General features: G+C 35.9%; 1 protein-coding gene across 1 annotated transcript in view; it reads left to right on the forward strand.

The window, feature by feature from the left end:
* The first annotated feature begins 11,257 nt into the window (after window positions 1–11,257).
* Window positions 11,258–20,017, forward strand: part of ABCB5 (ATP binding cassette subfamily B member 5) — a 129,568-nt gene continuing 120,808 nt past the window's right edge. Inside the window, exons 1-3 of the mRNA XM_008978731.5 lie at window positions 11,258–11,310; window positions 14,580–14,634; window positions 16,696–16,846. Coding sequence (XP_008976979.3) covers window positions 11,258–11,310; window positions 14,580–14,634; window positions 16,696–16,846 — 259 coding nt within the window. The remainder of the gene's footprint in view (window positions 11,311–14,579; window positions 14,635–16,695; window positions 16,847–20,017) is intronic.

The raw sequence follows: 20,017 nt of genomic DNA on the forward strand, positions 1-20,017 counted from the left end.
AATTTCAAATAGCACAATATAGTAATGAGCAGAAGACTGACTTGAACAGGCACTGCACAAAAAGATATCCAAGTAGCCAATAAAAAATATATGAAAGAGCGCTTAGCTTTATAAATTACCAAAGAAAAGCAACAAAACCTCAATGTAAATACCACTTGTGTTAGTCCATTTTCACACTGCTATAAAGAACTACCTGAGACTGGGTAATTTATAAAGGAAAGACTTTAATTGACTTACAGTTCCACCTGGCTGGGGAAGCCTCAGGAAACTTACAATCATGGTGGAAGGGGAAGCAGGTACCCTCACAGGGTGGCAGGAGAGAGAGAAGGATGAAGTAGGAACTTCCAAACAGTTGTAAAACCATCAGTTCTCATGAGGACTCACTATCACGAGAACAGCATGGGGGAACCTCCCCCATGATCCAATCACCTCCCTCCCTCGATATGTCGGGATTACAGGTCCCTCCCTTGACACATGGGGATTACAATTCAAGATGAGATTTGGGTGGGGACACAGCAAAACCATACACCACTGCACCCACCATAATGACTATTGAAAAGAATCATTATGCCAAACATTGTTGAGAATATGGAGCAAGTGGACCTGTCATGCACTGCTGGTGAGCACACAGAGGGTGCAAGCACTTTGACAAACTATTTGGCTCCTTCAGCTAAAGTTAAACACATACATATCCTATGACCTAGCAATTTCATCTTTGTATATATCCAACAAAGATAATATGTTTACCAAAAAACATGCATGATAGTATTCATAATAGCACTCTTCCTAATACTCCAAGCCCAGAAATGAGCCAAATGTCCCCCAACAGTAGTAGAATGAAAAATTAAATGGTGGTATATTCACAAGATGAAATATTATTCAACAATTACAATGAACAAACTACAACTACACATAAATCCACATGTAAATGATCAACTGATCTTTAACAAGATGCCAGAAATACACAGTGGAGGAAAGATAATCTCTTCAATACATGGTCTTGAGAAAACAGATATTCACATGCAAAAGAATGAAATTAGACCCCAATTTCACACCACTCACAGAAACTAACTCAAAATGAATTAAGACTTAAATGTAAAACCTAAAACTATAAAGGTCCTAGGAGAAAACATACAGAAAACCTCCCTGACATTGATCTTGGCAGTGGTATTTTGAACATAACACCAAAAGCACAGGCAACAAAGGCAAAAAAGTGGCACTACATCAAACTTAAAAGCTCTGCACAGCAAAGAAAACAAGCAACAAAATGAAAAAAGGCCAGGCATGGTGGCTCACACCTGTAATCCCAGTACTTTGGGAGACTGAGGCAGGCGGATTACATGAGGTCAGGAGCTCGAGACCATCCTGGCCAACATGGTGAAACCCCATCCCTACAGAGTGAGACATTCTGCCTGGGCAACAGAGCAAGACTCCATTTCAAAAAAATAAAATAAAATAAAAGACAATCTACACAATGGAAGAAAATATTTGCAAACCACATTTTGAATAATGCGTTAACACCCAAAGTATATAAGAAACTCATACAACTCAATAACAAAAAGACAAATAACCCCATTTAAAAGTAGGCAAAGACCCAAATAGATATTTTTTCCCAAATAAGACATACAAACAGCCAACAGGTACATGAAAAGGTGCTCAACATCAGTAATCATCAGAGAAATACAAATAAAAAACACAATGGGATATCACCTTCTAGCTTTAGAATGGCTATTATAAAAAAGATAAGAGGTAACAGGGGTATGGAAAAAGGGAACCTTGTGCACTTTTGGTGGGAATGTCAATTGGTACTGCCATTATGGAAAAGAACATCAAGTTTCCTAAAAAAATTAAAAACAGAATTGCCATCTGATCCAGCAATCTCACTTCTAGGTATATACCCCAAGGAAATGAAATCAGTATTTCAAAGAGGTATCTGCACTCCCCTGTCCATTGCAGCATTATTCTCACCAGCCAGTATATGGAAACAACCAAAGTGTCCATTGACACATGAATCAGTAAAGAAAAGCAATACTATTCAGTCATAAAAAAGAAGGGAACCTTGTCATTTGTGACAACGTGGATGGAACTGGAAGACATTATGTTGTGTGATATAAGCCAGAGATATGTGTGAAATCCAAAAAAAGTCAAACTCCTAGAAGCAGACAGTAGCATGGTGGTTACTAGAGACTAGGAGGTGGAGGAAATGGGGTGATGTTGGTCAAAGGGTACAAACTTCCAGTTATAAGATGGGTACAGGATGGTGACTACACTTAATAATTCTGTATTGTATATTTGAAATTTGCTAAGAGAGTAGATCTTAAGCGTTCTCACCAGACACACACACACACAAACACGTAAATATGTGAAGTGATGGATGTGCTCATTGCAGTAATCATTTCACAATGTATATGTATATCACATCATCATGTTGTAAACCTTAAATATGGACAATAGTATTTGTCAATTATACATATTAAAGCTGAATAAATAAAATAAATTAATTAAAATTATATAAAACTCAAAATTCAGCTCCCTCACTAGGCACATTAAAAGCGCTCAATAGCCACATATGTGTAGTGGCTAGGATATTGGATATGTGGAGAATATCTCTATTATTGCAGAAAGTTCTGTTGGATGGCTCTGCTCTAGAAGTAACACTTTTAGCTACATTACACCACTTCTCCTGTGCATTTAGATGACATCATGAGATTTTTAAAGCAAAATTAATTATTCCTTCTGTGCATATGACAATTGCAAGTTTATCTCTAGGTTGGCAATTTTCCTAATTATTACTGCCACATTTCCATCTGTTTGCCAGATATTTTCACTTGGACACCAATATCAACCCAAATTTGCATATTTAAACTGAATGTTACCATTTCTCCAAAACCAATTCTGTCTCATAACTTCTCTATTACCATCTTTACTACTCTTTTGTTCCAACTTTTAGAAGTTTGATCGCTGAACTTATATTTTTTTATTTCTTCTTCCTTGTCCTCTTTACCTACCTACCGCCTTAAAAATACCTCTCAAATAGTCTTAGTTACTGCTATCAAACTAGATTTTAATGAGTCTACTTAAATCTTGTCTTTCCCCAAGTCCTTCCAGTATATCCATGGCTATAATGTCAAATAATCAGGTTAATTGTACCAAATACCAATGGCTTTGTCTCTTTCATTCCAGAAAATTATAAAAGTTGTCCTAAAAACTGGTTCAGTGCCTTTTACAATCGTATGTACCTTATCTCTCTCTCCATTTCTGCATGAACAGTCCATCCTATCCAAACCGATCTCATTTCTCTACCATGAGATAATTCACCTTGCATTCCTAAAACTATGCCCTTGTTCCTCCTCCACATTTTTCTACTTACTGAAACCTTAGCCTTCCTCCAGAAACTAACCTCAGGGCCATCCTCATCTGTGGGCGAAACCATTTTAGATCACAATGTTCTTCCTCAGTCTTCTTAGATACTAGAATAGTCACTCTTTGTACTATTCATCACATAACGTCTGTCTTGCCAGGTATATTAGGTTCCCCTAGAGAATCAATAGGCCGTGTGTGTGTGTGTGTGTGTGTGTGTGTGTGTGTGTGTGTGTGTAGAGAGAGAAAGAGAAAACAGGCTCATGTAATTGTGGTGACTGGCACTTCCAAAATCCACAAGCCAGACTAGAAGGCTGGAAATTCTGGCAAAAAATTGATACCTTGTATCTGAAAGCTTTATCCTATCCTCTTCAGAAGACTTCAGTCTTTTCTCTTAAGGACTTCAACTGACTGGATGGGGCCCACTCAAAACAGCATCTGAGGAATTAAAGTAAGTCAAAGCAAAAGTATTAGAGATTATGAAAACAACTGAAGCTTGTGAAGAATATAAAACACTTCTCCATCTTAGAAAGAATAGTTTGTGGTAAAGATGGAAACAAAAATGTGTGTGTATGAAACTTTTTCATAGTCAGAAATGATCATCCTACTATTATTTTGGTCATTTTAAAGCATCCATACAATTCATATCTTCTTTCTTTCTTTCCCTGTGACAGGGTCTCACTCTGTCACCCAGGCTGGAGTGCAGTGGCGCGATGTTGGCTCACTGCAACCTCCGCCTCCCGGGTTCAAGAGATTCTCCTGGCTCAGCCTTCTGAGTAGCTGGGATTGCAGGTGCCCGCCACCATGCCCAGATAATTTTTTTATTTTTAGTAGAGATGGGGTTTCACCTTGTTGGCCAGGCTGGTCTCGAACTCCTGACCTCAGATGATCCAGCCGCCTTGGCCTCCCAAAGTGCTGGGATTACAGGCATGAGCCACTGCGCCCGGCCATATCTTTTTTCATCTAACCAAAGACCCCATGTTTTCCATCCAACCAGTATATCTTAGCTATTTGTCAGATTATTCTTACCAAGGATGCTTGAACATTAAGTGCATCTCATGATTTCTTCTCACATGGGTATTTTGTCCTATGATTTCCATCTTGGCCCATGAACCTAGAAATATTTTTTAAGGCAAAAGTCCTTATAAATAAAATATTCTGTCTATTTTTACATTTTCTTGTATGTTCCATAGTACTTGCCATGATAGCATCCACACAGCTGTCAATAAGTAAGAATTGGCTGACTGATAGATTTTGTGTAGAGCAATTAAGATGTTCAGAGTTCTTCTCTCATGTTATCTGCTTAGTGCTGGATATTATTACCTGATTATCTCACAAATATCTCAAACTTGACATGTTTCAAGTTAAATGTATCTTCCTTTTGAAACATTGGGTAACAGAGAGGAACATGGGGGCAGCCATCATAGTCAACCTGTAGCTTTCCATACAGTGAGGACCTGCTCACTGGCTCACCAATTGCTTTGACCTTGTGTCGCTTTGTCTCAGTGCACTTTTCTCTACTATCTAAATAGTATTCCTTCTGCCTGGGATAGTCTTTTTGATCTTTATATAGCAACCTCCTTTTATAATTCAGATTGCAGCTTAAACATTATCTTCTACAAGGGGCTTTCTCTGACCAGACATATATAAATACCACATTACTCTTCATAAAATTACCCTGTTTTAATTATATACCAAAAACTGACCACTCTCTAATTTTCCTTATTTATGTATGCCTTTTTTTTAAATTGTGACTCTCCCTGTAATGGAGTCTAAGCTCTATGACAGCAAAGATGTCTAGGCTGTTCAGTGCTTAAAACAGTACCTGGCACAGTATATATCTATAGAATGAGTAAATTTTTTTAAAAATCATCTAATGAGCTTGTTTAAAATGTAGATTTTTTTTCCAGTGCATTTCTTTAGATTATCATTCAGTACCTGTGGGGCAAGGCCTAGGTAGGTATCTGATAGTTTTAACACGCACTCCAGGTGATTCTGATGCCAGAGGTCCTTTCACAATACTTTAAAACTGTGCTGTTAACAGCAGATAAAAACAATATGTTGTCAGCATTAAGGTGTATTTTAAACTTTATTTTTATAATCTTGGATTTAGGAAGATAAAATTTCCACGATAAGTAGTGCCTTCTGTTTCTCAAGGCTTTGTGCTAGATACTATATAGTCATGTTTCTCAAAATTTGATATGCATTACAAACCACTTCGACAATCTTGTTAAAATGCAGATTCCATTCAGAAGTTTTAGAGTGAGACCCAAAAATCGCATTTTTATAATGGATTAAAAATATATAATCTAACTGTATGCTGTCAATAAGAGAATCATTTTAGATCTAAAGGCAAATAGGTTAAAATCAAAAGGATAAAAAGAGATGATTCTGCAAATATTAACCAAAAGAGAGCTGGAATGGTTATAGTAATATCCAGAAAAGTTACACCTCAAGTCAAAACCTTTTATAAGAGACAACAAAGAACATTAGATAGTGATAAAACAGTCAAATCACCAAGAAGATATAACAACTATAAGCACACAGCCACAAAATATCACAGCTCCTAAATAAACACTGACAGAAGCAGAGAGACATAAAAACTTCTGTAATAATGGTTAGAAACTTTAAGATTACCCTTTTTTGCTAACAGCTTTATTGAGATATAATTCACATATCATAGAATGTGCCCATTTAAGATGTACAATTCAAAAGTTTTTGTATATTCATAGAGTTGAGCAGCCATCACCACATTCAATTTATAGCGGTTTTATCATCTTGAAAAGAAACCCTGTATCCCTCTCATTAGCTGTCATCTCTATTTCTCCCCCACCCAGCAACTACTAACTTACTTTTTTCTCTATGGATTTGCCTGCTCTAGGCACTTCATATTAATGGAATTATATAGTATGTTGTCTTTCGTGATTGGGTTATTGTACTTACCATAATACTTTCAAGGTTTATTTATGTAGCATGTATCAGTATTTCATTTACATGGCTATCTTCACCTTTTAAATAATTTCAACTTTTATTTTAGATTTAGAGCTTACCTGTGCAGGCAGGTTTGTTACATGAGTTCATTGTGTGACACTGAGGATTGAGGTGTGAATAATCCCTTCGCCCAGGTAGTGAGCATAGTACTCAGTAGGTAGTTTTTCAGCACCTTCTCCCCTTCCTCTCTCCCACCTCTGATAGTCTCCAGTGGCTATTTTTCTCATCTTTATGTCCATGTGGACCCAATGTTCAGCTCCCATTTATCAGTGAAAACATACAACATTTGGTTTTCTGTTTCCATGTTAATTCACTTAAGATAATAGCCTCCAGCTGCATTTATGTTGCTACAAAAGATTTCATGGCATATATGTGCTGCATTTTCTTTTTTTTTTTTTTTTTTTTTTTTTTTTTTTGAGATGGAATCTTGTTCTGTCACCCAAGCTGGAGTGCAGTGGCACGATCTCAGCTCACTGCAACCTCCACCTCCCGGGTTCAAGAGATTCTCCTGCCTCAGCCACCCAAGTAGCTGAGACTACAGGCATGTACCACCATGGCAGGCTAATTTTTGTACCTTTAGTGGAGATGGGGTTTCACCACGTTGTCCAGGCTGGTCTCAAACTCCTGGCTTCAAGTGATCCACCCACTTCGGCCTCCCAAACTGCTGGGATTACAGGCTTGAGCCACCATGCCCAGCCACGTACCACATTTTCTTTATGCAATTCACCATCGAAGGCACCCAGGTTGCTTCCATATGTCTGCTATTGTGAATAGTGCTGTCATAAACATAAGAGTGAATGCGTCTTTTGTGTAGCATGATTTATTTTCCTTTGGAACTGTTGGGTTGAATGGTAGTTCTGTTTTAAGTTCTTTGAGAAATCACCACACTGCTTTCCACAGTGGCTGAACTAATTTACATTCCCAACAGCCTTATGTAAGTGTTCCCTCTTCTCCACAGCCTTGCCAGTATCTGTTATTTTTTGACTTTTTGATAATAGCCATTCTGATTGGTGTGAAGTGGTATCTCATTGTGGTTTTGATTTACAATTTTCTCATGATTAGTGACGATGAGCATTTTATGTTTGTTGGCCACTTGTATGTCTTCTCTTGAGAAGTGTTTGTTCATGTCCTTTGCCCATTTTTAATGGGGTTATTTGTTTTTTTGCTTCTTGAGTTAAGTTTCTTATAGATTCTAGATATTAGACCTTTATTGGATGCGTAGTTTGCACATATTTTCTCTCATTTTGTAGGTTGTTTACTTTGTTGATAGTTTCTCTTGCTGTGCAGAAGCTCTTTAGTTTACTTAGGTCCCATCTGCCAATTTTTGCTTCTGTCACAATTGCTTTGAGGATAAGCTGTATATTCTTTGCCAAGGCCGATGACAACAAGGATATTTCTTAAGTTTTCTTCCAGGGTTTTTAGAGTTTCAGGTTTCACATTTAAATCTTTAATCAATCTTGAGTTAATTTTTATCTATGGTGAAATGTAGGGGTCCAGTTTCATTCTTCTGCATATGGCTAGCCAGGTATCCCAGCACCATTTATTGGAGTCATTTCCCCATTGTTTATTTTTGTTGACTTTGTTAAAGATCAGATGGCTATGGGTGCCCTGCTTTATTTCTGGGTCCTGAATTCTGTTCCATTGATCTGTGTGTCTCTTTTTGCACCAATACCATGCTGTTTTGGTTACTGTAGCTTTATAGTATACTTTGAAGTCAGGTAATGTGATGTGTTTAGCTTTGTTCTTTTTCTTTAGGATTGCTTATAGATTAGAAAATATCAGAAAGGATGGTCTATTTAACAAGTAAAACTGGACATCCACATTCAAAAGAATGAAGTTGAACTCTTACTTTACACCATATAAAAAAACAACTCAAAAATAGGTTAAAGACCTAATCATAAGTGTGAAAATTATCCAACTCCAGAAAAACACATGGGAAAAAACTTTTTGACATTGGATTTGGCAAAGATTTCTTAGATATGATGCCAAAAACACAGGCAAAAACAATAAAAAAGTAGATAATTTTTTCTTCAAGATTGAAAACTTTTGCTTATTAAAGGAAACTATCCAGAGAGAAGAAAGACAATCCACATAACAAAAGAAAATATTTGCAAATCACATACTTAATAATATCCAGAATATATAAAGAACACCTACAACTTACTACAAAAAAAAACCAAAAACCCAATTTTAAAATGGGCAACGGATTTGAATAGACATTTCTTCACAGAAGATATACAAATGAGCAGTAAGCATATGAGATACTCAATATCACTAGTCATTAGGGAATTGCAAATCGCAACCACAATGAGATACCACATCACACCCACTAGGATTTCTATTGTCCATTAATCAGAAAATAACAAGTGTTAGTGAGGACATGGAGAAATTGAAACCCTGTACATTGCTCGTAGGAATGTAAAATAATACAGCTGCTATGAAAAACAGTATGAATATTTCTCGAAAAGTTAAACATAGACTAACCGCTTGATCCAGCAATTCTACATCTAAGTATATACCCAAAAGAACTGAAACGAGGATACTCAAACAAATACTTGTATGCCAGTGTTCACAGAAAACATTATTCACGGTAGCCAAAAGGTGAAAACAATCCAAGTGTCCATCAACAGATGTGTCACTTTAAAAAAATGTACTATATATGTGCACCAGAATAGTATTCAGCCTTAAAAAGGAATAAAAATCTGATACATTGATGAACCTTGAAAACATTATGTTAAGTGAAATAAGCCAGATACAAAAGAAAAAATATTGTATGATTCCATTTATGTGAGACACCTAGAATAGTCAAATTCATAGACCCAGTAAAACAGAGGTTACCAGAGACTGCCAGTAGGAGATAACAGAAGTTATTGTTTAATGGATATAGAATTTCAGTTTGTGATGATGAAAAAGTTCTGAAGATAGATATGGTGATGGTTATACAACATTGAGTATGCACTTAATCCCACTGAATTGTACACTTCAGATGGTAAAATGTTAAATTTTGTTATGTATATTTTGATAAAATTAAAAGACTTTTAAAAAGTTCTGCATTTTTAATCATGTCTAGGCTGGTGCCTATGCTGCTGCTCTTTGGACCATTCTGAGTAGTAAGACTACGGTCTAGAGTAAAGAATAAAACATGGGGTTCCTCAGGAAAAGGAAACATATCTTTTGATTCTACAAACTAGTAGCTGGCACATCATATAAGCTCAATACTTTTTTCAATTCTTCATGAGGAAAGAGAGAAAAATATATGATCTAATAAGGTAACTAGGATTTGCAATATAATGCAGAATGTGTCACGAATATAATACAGATACAAGCAAAGAGCAAAAGGAAATCAGAGAAGGAGGTGATTTTTAGGGAGCAATAATAAGGTAATAAAATCAATGCCTTGCGTAAAGTATTACTCAATAAATATTTCTTGTGCAAATGTGCTGTTGACTTGTTAAAATTTTACCTATTATAATTAAGAATTCAACCAACTAACCAAAAAGATATGGGACTGTACAATAGAAAACCAGGTATACAGACACTATGGCTCTTTTTAAAAAGAGTGTTTATTTGGCTCAGTGAACTTCCTCTGCTCACACTGTTTCCCAAGTGCAGTATGACATGAAGAACACAATGTGCTTTACCTGGATACTCACCAGTGTTCTAATCAGTTACAGCACGATCAGAAGATAAGCTTGGTAAAGCACAGTTATGAAAGTGCAGCTCATTATTTATTGAGAATAGAATGCATACATGATTTTGGTGTAAATGGACAGATCATGCACTTACCAAGGCGAGGCTTAATTGTTTTGATTTCTTTCTATGGATGGATGCATTTTATTACATAATTGTTAATTTCTATAAAATGCAAATGTTTGAGATTTGTCAATCATTTTATTTTTCTTACATACATGTCAGATTACTGGAGATGGTGTAAAGTCAGTTTAGCAGTTGTAAATATCTCCCATATGAAGTATGACCATTTACTTCTGTAAAAGGAAGAATAAGGCAACAGATGGCTGTATTTTTATTATGCCTTCCTCCTTGGTGCTAAAAGCAGTTCTGATCCACTTTCAATGAGAAGTTTACTACTTGAAAGCTTATTAGCTTTTTCAGATGCTTAGGTATTCTTTAATTAATTTGTAATTCCACTTTAAAGTTTAAAGCCATATCTTTATAATTGTCTTTATATAGGGTAATATGTTATAGGGCCTAACAAGTGAGACTGAGTCACAACCATCTCTATAGATCCATAATAAAATGATAATTTATAATTTATGAACATAATTGTGATCTTAAGACAAGGTAAGATCCTCAAGTATCATCCCAAGGAAGAGTAAATTATGCTTAATACAATTTTAATGATGAATGGATTTTCAAAATATTCTAATTTTTTGTAACTGTTAATACAGTTTGTGAAAGCTCCAAACTTTGTTTGTTTGGTAAACTAGAAAACCCTGTTCCCTCAAACTGCTGGCTAACAAAAACTACTGCACCAGTTTTTTAAAGAGAAAACAGCATGAGGTAGATTAAAAATTTTCACCAATTCCAGTCAAATGAATGGCAAAGTCGGAATATCTAATATCCTGACAAACAGTGCATTTTCCATGGAATCTGACTTTCCTTCTTTAATTCCAATTCTAACACTTTCATTAGCTCCAAATCTAAGCCTAGAATGAAGCAAGGAAGTTATAAATTCAATGACAAAATTTGAATCCATGAACTGCCCAGCCAGAAACTTCAATTGGAGTGGGGGGCTGGGCAGGGTGAAATTCTGAGATGCTTCCTTTTTCAAACTGTGAGAGATGTGGGATGTAAAGAATGCTGTATATCAACTAAGTGATAAAAGTCACATAGCCATGATACATTTGTTAAAATTGTATTTCAGAAGAAGTAAATTGTAAATAAGATGGAAAATTCTGAAAGAGCTGAAGAAATGCAAGAAAATTATCAGAGAAATGGGTAAGCTTTCACTAAGTTCTGTAAGTATGCTTCCACAACTTCAAATATAACTCATCCTTTCCACACCTATAGCAAAAATGTTTATAATTTTTTCCCAAAGATAGCAATGCTATTTGCATTTTGCTGAACTTGAACATAAGCAGTCTTATAATTAATTTAATAGTGATTTTAGGAACTGCAATAGGATTAATTGTAATAGGATTTATTTATCCAGGATTTATTGATTTAGTGCTTCAGATATCTCCTCTTCTGAATTTCTCATCGTTAATTTCTTGTCCACCATTATACAGAAGAAAGGCACCTGCAAATTTTAATTTCAATTCTCTGTGGACCCTTCATTCCATGTGGTACCTTTAATAAAAGAAAACATGCGATTCCGATTATTTTCTCACTGAATAGATGTCTCTGTGAATATGTATGTTATACAAGTTTCTACACCTGGAATCCATTAATTGAGAGTTTTTAAATGGAAATAGTTTTACATCTATTTTATTTCCACTTTTACCATAACAATTGTGCTATATTTGGACATACAATCTATAAAACTGGAGAAGATCCCTCCAGGTCATGTAGTTTATTAATTCAGAAAATAGCCAGAGAGGGCATTCCAGCGATACCATTTTCTTGTGAGTCAGAATCAGAAACTTCCTTAGGCTAAAGCAAATTCCATTTAGGAACATTTTGAAAATCAAAAGAACTGCATTCCAAACTTCTCCTTTAATCTTTTTGTTGTTATTTTCCCAAAGTAAATGTTCTCCTTTCTAAGCACCTTTTCCTCATAAATTCAAAACATTATCTAAAGATGCCCCAGCATCCTGGTGTAAGGGGATGCTGAGGGGACAGGTTTATTTTAGAATACATTTGTGCTCTTAAGCATTACCTGTGGACTGACTAAATCATGTGTTCAGCATATATTCCACAGGAGGCATTGTAACTGGACAGTTAAGAGTTTGGGTTCTGGCGTCAGACTGAAGTTCAATCACTAGCTACATAAACTTGGGTTGTTTTACTCTGTGACTGTTTCTTCATCTTTAAAGTGGTCATGATAATAATACACTATAGACCTCATTGGTGAACCACAAAAACTAACAGGTCAGTAGCAATACCAACAGCAAACTGCATCTATATGCTATCGCGAAGAAAATTAGAATGAAGAGGTGATTGATTTTTCTAGTTTCCATGACTGGAGAGAATAGGAGAAAACAATATGAAATTGTTTCTAAAATTGTTCTGAAATTGTTTCAATTCCTGAAAACAGGAATTGAAGGTAGGGGTTGGATGGGCCCTGAAAAGTGAAATTAGTGAGATATAGGTGTGGGGTCTGGCCATGAAATACAGGAAGGATTCCTATTAGGTGGAGGTGACACAATTGGAGCTAAGAGCAGAATCTTCGCTGCTCTGGGCCGTGCTGATTTGCGCTAATGAAAGTACTGGGCCACCAACATCGCTAAGATCCCCTCCAGCTTGAAAACCAGCAACGGGCACGCTAGGACTAGTAGCTAGTGCGGCTGTGACCCGCACAATGGAATCAGTTTCCTCTGGGCGCCTCAGGCTCCGCCCTTGGCCTTTGCCAAAGGACACTTGGCCCCAAGAGCTGTGTAGAGGGAGGAGACCCCCAAACCCGCCCACCTGCCCACATGTTGCTTTCTTATCTCAACGCTGATAAAGAGACTTTCACAAAACGACCCAAGCCCTCCTTCGAAACCTTTCCATGAAGGGCAATCGGAGTTAGAAATTATTTCCCTGAAACAACGTTTATCAAGAGAAGAGGGTTTACTGGGTGTTAAGCTTCAAAATCCGCATCTAGAGGTGGGGAAAGGGATTGTAGGGTTTTGCAATGGTAAAGCATTTTTTTGTCATCTCATGCCTCAGCCCAGAGCAAATTGACCGGAACACAAGTAAATTATTAACCTCATGTGGAATAAAATTAAGTGAATTGTCATTTATCAAAGCTGACAGAACAATGCGTTATAAAGCAGGAGAGGAGCCGGATGTTTGTCTTCCTGTTGTGTCTGTATAGAAAACTTAAACTGTTCCCTACAGTCTTCTCTTAATGTTTCAGAATTTTGCGCGTGCATGTGTGTGTGTGTGTGTGTGTGTGTGTGTGTGTGTAACTGACAGATTGCTGTGAAATCAGTGGATACAATGTACAGCTTTCATTTGGACATCCTTGAAATGTGAGCATACAAAGCTAAGAAATGAAATTTTCAAAAAGGGAGACAAAATTAAGAGTACACTTGCTTAATGTGTACCTAATAGAACTCATTTCATTTAAAGCTCAGATTTTGTTACTAAAGGTTAAAAATTGCAATCCACCACTTCATACTCATTATGATGGCTAATACTAAGAAAAGAAAAAGGAATGAACAAGTGTTGGTGAGGATATAGAGAAACTGGGATCCTTGTTCTGGCAGGAATGTAAAATGGTGCAGTTGCTATGGTGCAGTGTGAATGTTCCTCAAAAAATCAATAATAGGTTTAACATGTAACCCAGCAATTCTACTTCCGGGTATATACTCAAAAGAATTAAAAGCAGTGAGTTGAAGAGATATTTGTACACTCATATTCCTAACAGCGTTACTAGGAATAGCCAAAATGTGGAAGCAGTCTAAGTGCTCAACAAAACGTGGCAAAAACATATAATGGAATACTATACAGCCTTAAAGAGTAGAAAAATTCCAACACCTACTACAATGTGGATGAAACATGAAGACTTTATGCTAAGTGAATAATTCAAGGATGAACTTTGAAGACAGCCAGACGAAACAGACACGGAAGGAGAAATGCTATATGATTCTATTTTTCTGAGGTGCCCAGAGCAGTCAGATTCATAGAGGCAAAATAGAACCGCGGTTGCCAGGGGCTGGGAGGAGGGGACAATGGGAAAATGTTTAATGTGTACAGAGGTTTAGTTTTGCAAAGTAAAGAGTTCTGTGGGTAAATCAAAATAAATGGTGGCACAACAATGTGACTGTACTTAGTACCTTGGTTATACAATTAAAATTATTCAAGAAGATAAAGTCTACATTATATCTATTTTACCACAACTTTAAAAAATTCTCCTCCAGACACGTCTTCAAGTTGCTACCCTAACAAGTTTACAGACAACCAGTGACAACTGTCTATCATTAAGTTTATTTTTAAAATTTCAGTGTTGGTATAAATTTGCTACCAAGGTGATATCTGACACTTCTGCAAACTATTAATGGAAAAATTTTGCAAATTATATTCACATTGTAACTGCTGCATTTTGAACTTTTATTTTCCAGAACTGCAGAAGAACAGCCAAAACTGAGAAAGGAAGCAGTTGGATCTATTGAGATAGTAAGTGAAATCAGTTAGAAAGTACATGCATTAGAAGATTTTAGAGACTTGTCAGTAGTGCATAGAATGATTGTGTTTATTAGATTGCATCCATTATTTGTGGGAAAGAGGGAACTAAAATAATTCATTAAAGTATCATTTTCGATAGAAAAAAATATAAACAATCTCAAAATTTTACAATAAAGGATAGGGAAAAATAGCATAACATCCACATAATGACTCAGTGTTTTAAAAGTGTTTTTGGTGTGTGTGTGTGTGTGTGTATCATACATAAATGTTACCAAAGGATATTTCTGAGTGGTGGGAAATTATCAGTGACTTTTACTATCTATGTTTACATTTCAGTATATTCCAATGATTCTGCATTGTTATGTGTTGTTATTATTTTTATAGTGTTACAAATCCTTTTAAATCAAAAATAATTATCTAAGTATTTTTTAAAGCCTATGTATCAGAGAACGTGTCTGTACACTTCTTTGAAATCATGTTTAAGGAGCGTTTCATGCATGTGTTCCCAGACATGGTCTTCACCCACTCTAATCTCTGTGTCAGCCTGGCTGTCAATGTTATGTCCCTACAAATATACATGAAACAGCCTGCTTTTTCAAAAGTCAATTAAAAAAAAAAACTGAATAGTAGCAGAATATGACAAACTTTATCAAGGAGATAACATTATTCTGGAGGAAGGTGGAGGAGCAGATACTCTCTTAATGTCCGTAATGCTGAATGCAATGCTGTGGAAGTAACCCTATAAATATTTATTAGCTATTGCACTGATGAATGGAAAAATAATACTTTGGTCTCCATTCATAAAATATGCAGTAAGTTCCTCTTGCTGTTATTAAAATCTAATTACATTTTAATACCATTTAAATTTTATTTTGGCCTCTCTCGGTAATATAAACAATCCATATTTTCAATTTTCCTCATGATTTGGTTTTGGACAGATGCTATGGGGACCCACTACAGAATAGAATATAAAGCATTCAATAGATGGCTTTCAGGCACTTCTTTCTTATTCAAAACAGCCCTTAAAATTATCATTGACCCCCTTAAATATCCTTATTTACAGGATAGGCATTGTTCTGTGTAGAAAAAAAAAATCTAAGGAATTTAAAATAATCACAAATATAATTCATTACATTTTTACTAGTTAGCTCTGGTCACTGCACTTAGCCATGACATTGCTATGATGCCAGTGAGCTAGAGTGTTGAAAGTGTGCAGATCAACTTTCCATAAACTAAGATATTGTTGTTGCAGTCTTCAAAATATCTTAACTTATTCCAAAATCAACAAAATGGAATAAAGTTTCTGATTCATACCCACATCTGACCTGACTTGTGTCAGGTATCTACAATTTGTACTGATTTAGCTGCTTTATTTATTTTTATTATTACTATACTTTAAGTTATAGGGTACATGTTCACAATGTGCAGGTTTGTTACATATGTATACATGTGCCATGTTGGTTTGCTGCACCTATCAACTTGACATTTACATTAGGTATTTCTCCTAATACTATCCCTCCCCCAGCCTCCCACCCCACAACAGGCCCCGGTGTGTGATGTTCCCCACCCTGTGTCCATGTGTTCTCATTGTTCAACTCCCACCTATGAGTGAGAACATGCGGTGTTTGGTTTTCTGTCCTTGTAATAGTTTGCTGAGTATGATGGTTTCCAGCTTCATCCATGTCCCTGCAAAGGACATGAACTCATCCATTTTTATGGCTGCATAGTATTCCATGGTGTATATGTGCCACATTTTCTTAATCCAGTCTATCATTGATAGATATTTGGGTTGGTTCCAAGTCTGCTATTGTGAATAGTCAGCTGCTTTATTTTTTAATGCCTTTAAAGGAGATGGTAAATTCTTAATTTTGGTATTTGTTTTTACTTTAGATATAAATACATATCTATGATTTTATGCATTTATTTACCATCTTAATGTATAAAGTCATGTTTACTAGGTGGCAAAGGCCATAGGCTGCTGTTGTGTGTGTGTGTGCTTGGTGTGTTTGTTTGTTTTACAGTTGTGGTGCTACCGTGCTTTGTTTTCCTCAGTTCCGCTTTGCTGATGGACTGGACATCACACTCATGATCCTGGGTATACTGGCATCGCTGGTCAATGGAGCCTGCCTTCCTTTAATGTCACTGGTTTTAGGAGAAATGAGTGATAACCTTATTAGTGGATGTCTAGTCCAAACTAACACAAGTGAGTATACGATTATTTTTCTGTATCACTGAAGACACAAAAGCATTGAATAAAGCAAACAAACATTAAGCTAGCAAGGCAGATTATTGTACTGTAAAACAGTATCTGTATAATACGTATTTAAGTCATTTATTCTGCCATATTGCTGGGCACTAAAGAAACAAAATCTTCATGACCACAGAGGTCTATAATTGAATTAAAATAAATAAATAAATAAGAAACAAAATCCCCTATTAGTCAGGGTTCTCCAGAGAAACAGCATCGATAGGATGTGCGTTAGAAACAAAGAGAGAGAGAGACTGCGTGTGTGTGTGTGTGTGTGTGTGTGTGTGTGTGTAAAGAGTGAGATTTTAAAGAATTGGCTGGCTCACATGGTTATAGAGGCTGGTGAGTTCAAGAGGGTGGGCTGGCATGCTGGGGACTCAGCAGAGAGCCAATGTTGCAGTTCAAATCAGAAAGCCATTTGCTGACGTTACGTAGGAATCATCTGAAGCCCACAATAGTTCAGCTTGTCTCTCTAAGAATTCAAATAATTTTTTATCAGAAGTGGTGATTACATCAGGATTTAATCAAACGCTTGGGCCATCCCAGGCCACTAGGATGTAACACATCCTTTAAAAAGAAGAAATCAAGGCCGGGTGCAGTGGCTCATGCCTGTAATCCCACACTTTGGGAGGCTGAGACCAGTGAATCACCTGAGGTCAGGAGTTCGATACTAGCCTGGCCAACATGGTGAAACCCCGTCTCTATTAAAACACAAAACATTAGCCAGCCATGGTAGCAGGTGCCTGTAATCCCAGCTACTTGGGAGGCTGAGGCAGGAGAATTGTTTGAACCCAGGAGACAGAGGTTGCATTGAGCCAAGATTGCACCATTGCACTCCAGCCTGGGCAACAAGAGCGAAACTCCATCTCAAAGAAAAAAAAGAAGGAGAAGGAGAAGAAGAAGAAGAAGAAATAATCAAGTATGATCAAATCTTTCAGTTTAGTAGCTACTTAGGTTTTTGGGGGTTTTTTGGTAGTAGTTTTTAGCCATGCATGGCACTATATAACATGATGCAGAAGAGAAGCAGAAAATTATAGAGCTAGAGACAGATACCCTGAATTGGTGGTGAGAGGAACTAGCAATTAGGTGTGGAAAAGGTGTTTTCATATTGCCCTTATTTGTAGGCATCTTTTGTGTATCCTTTGTAGCATCCTATTTCAGGGTCATGTCTTTCAAGGTGACATTATTTTTTAGGTTAAATTCCAGTGATTTTCCTATGCACTGATGTAATGACTATGCAGTATTTTTTATCTGGTGGATATTATAAATATTAGTAATTTCCTGATTTTATATGCTTTTCCCCAAATTCCACACTGGAACTATTGTTATAAATACTTACTATAACTGGGGAAAATAACTCATTACAACCTAGACTGTCTTTTCATCAACATTAGCCTTTCTTTGTTCAGTCTACTTCCCTCTGTGCTCTATTTGACTTCAAATTCTAATTTAAACCTAAATTATACCTTCTTGTTTTCCAAAAAGCAAATCTTTAAAGCAAAAAAAAAATTTTTAAAGCAAAAAAAATCTTTAAACTCAAAAGTAAATCTTTTACGTGTACTAATCTTGAGTGGGATAAACCCATTGCTTCCATCTCTGTCTTTCCATGATCTCCTGCTTAAACAGTTATGATTTTTTAAATATTTTAATAATATAAACAAAATTAAGGATATAAGTGAAAATCTGATATATTAATGATGTAAATTGATGCATATGCTAAATAATTTGTTGTTAAACAAATGGAGCCAATTCACTGAGTAAACATTTATTGATTGTCTACTACATCTCTATGAACAAATGAATGAATGAATGTGTGAGTAAATGAGCAACCTGGCAACCTAAGGCCATCTGCTTGGGAGTATGCTTTTTGTTAAATTTATTCTGTAATTAATTGCCTTGCCTGTTTTGGATAGGCTAGGCACTACATATCTAATTGCTATTGCTGTGAATTCTAATTTTTCTTGTTGTTCATGGCTTCGCCAGTTTCCTGGTTTTATTGAATGTGGTAAACATATAGAGTAGTTCAATAATGATTTAGATAAATTCATGGATATTATTGGTATATTATAACACATTGTTAAAGAGAAGTAGGCATACTAAGAGGCAAATCGTCAACCTTCTAACATTGATTTTCCGGAGGATAATAGAGCAGGATTATTCATTCCTATAAATAAAAATATGAATAATAGCTATCATTAGTTGGGGATCCATTTTTGTGTGAGTCCTGAACTTTCCAAAATATTACCTCTATCAATATAATCTACACACTGAGATTATGCCATTTTTATAAGACTGCAGGAACCATTTTTAGAAACAATGTTTATTTCCTTTATTTGCTCAGTTAAATCTCATTGAAATCTCCATTTCTGCCATATGAATTTTGGTATTTTTTCCTACCACAATTCCATAAATAGAATAAGGGAGAAATGATTGTTTGCATATAAATAAAGATCATAGGCATTATAATATGTGATGATGTTATGGTTATAACAGATGAAGAGTCATGATGTCTGCAGTTATTTCAAATGTTGATTATAGAAGTTTAAGGAAGAAAATTATAATCATGGATATCAACCATGGTTTTGTGTTATTGGTGAAATCAGGACTTTGGTATATTAATCAGTGTACAATATTTTTTTCTACTAGGAGATATACAGAAAAGTTTACAGAGAAAACTTATAACCTTTAAACATTCTTAGTTATACTCAACATGTTTCATTGAGCTTTCTGTTTTTCCCAAGGCTAATTGTTCTAGAACTTTCACACATGTTCTTGCTTTTCTTGGACTTTTGAAATCATTCCCTGGAGTGTTTCAAACTTAATTTAAAGTGTATACTCTCAGGCAGAAGCAGGGAATTTTATAACTATTACTTTCCTGATTGTTGTCTGATCAGAGAGGTCCCAAATAATTCTTTCCAGTTATGAGCTACATGGTTAATGCTTCCTTATATTTTTCCAAGCCGCATGAGTACGTCTTGAGAGCAGAGATGATTATTTCCAGTTCTAGGTTAAAGAATAAAAAATGAGATGATGATAAACTGCGTGTGGGCAGTAAATCTGTTGTCTTAAGAGTGCACTATATTTGGTTTGGAGGGCTATCTGTGTAACAGTATGACCAATTATAAA

The sequence above is a fragment of the Pan paniscus genome, chromosome 6 (genome assembly GCF_029289425.2).
Source record: "Pan paniscus chromosome 6, NHGRI_mPanPan1-v2.0_pri, whole genome shotgun sequence".
Lineage (NCBI taxonomy): Eukaryota > Metazoa > Chordata > Mammalia > Primates > Hominidae > Pan > Pan paniscus.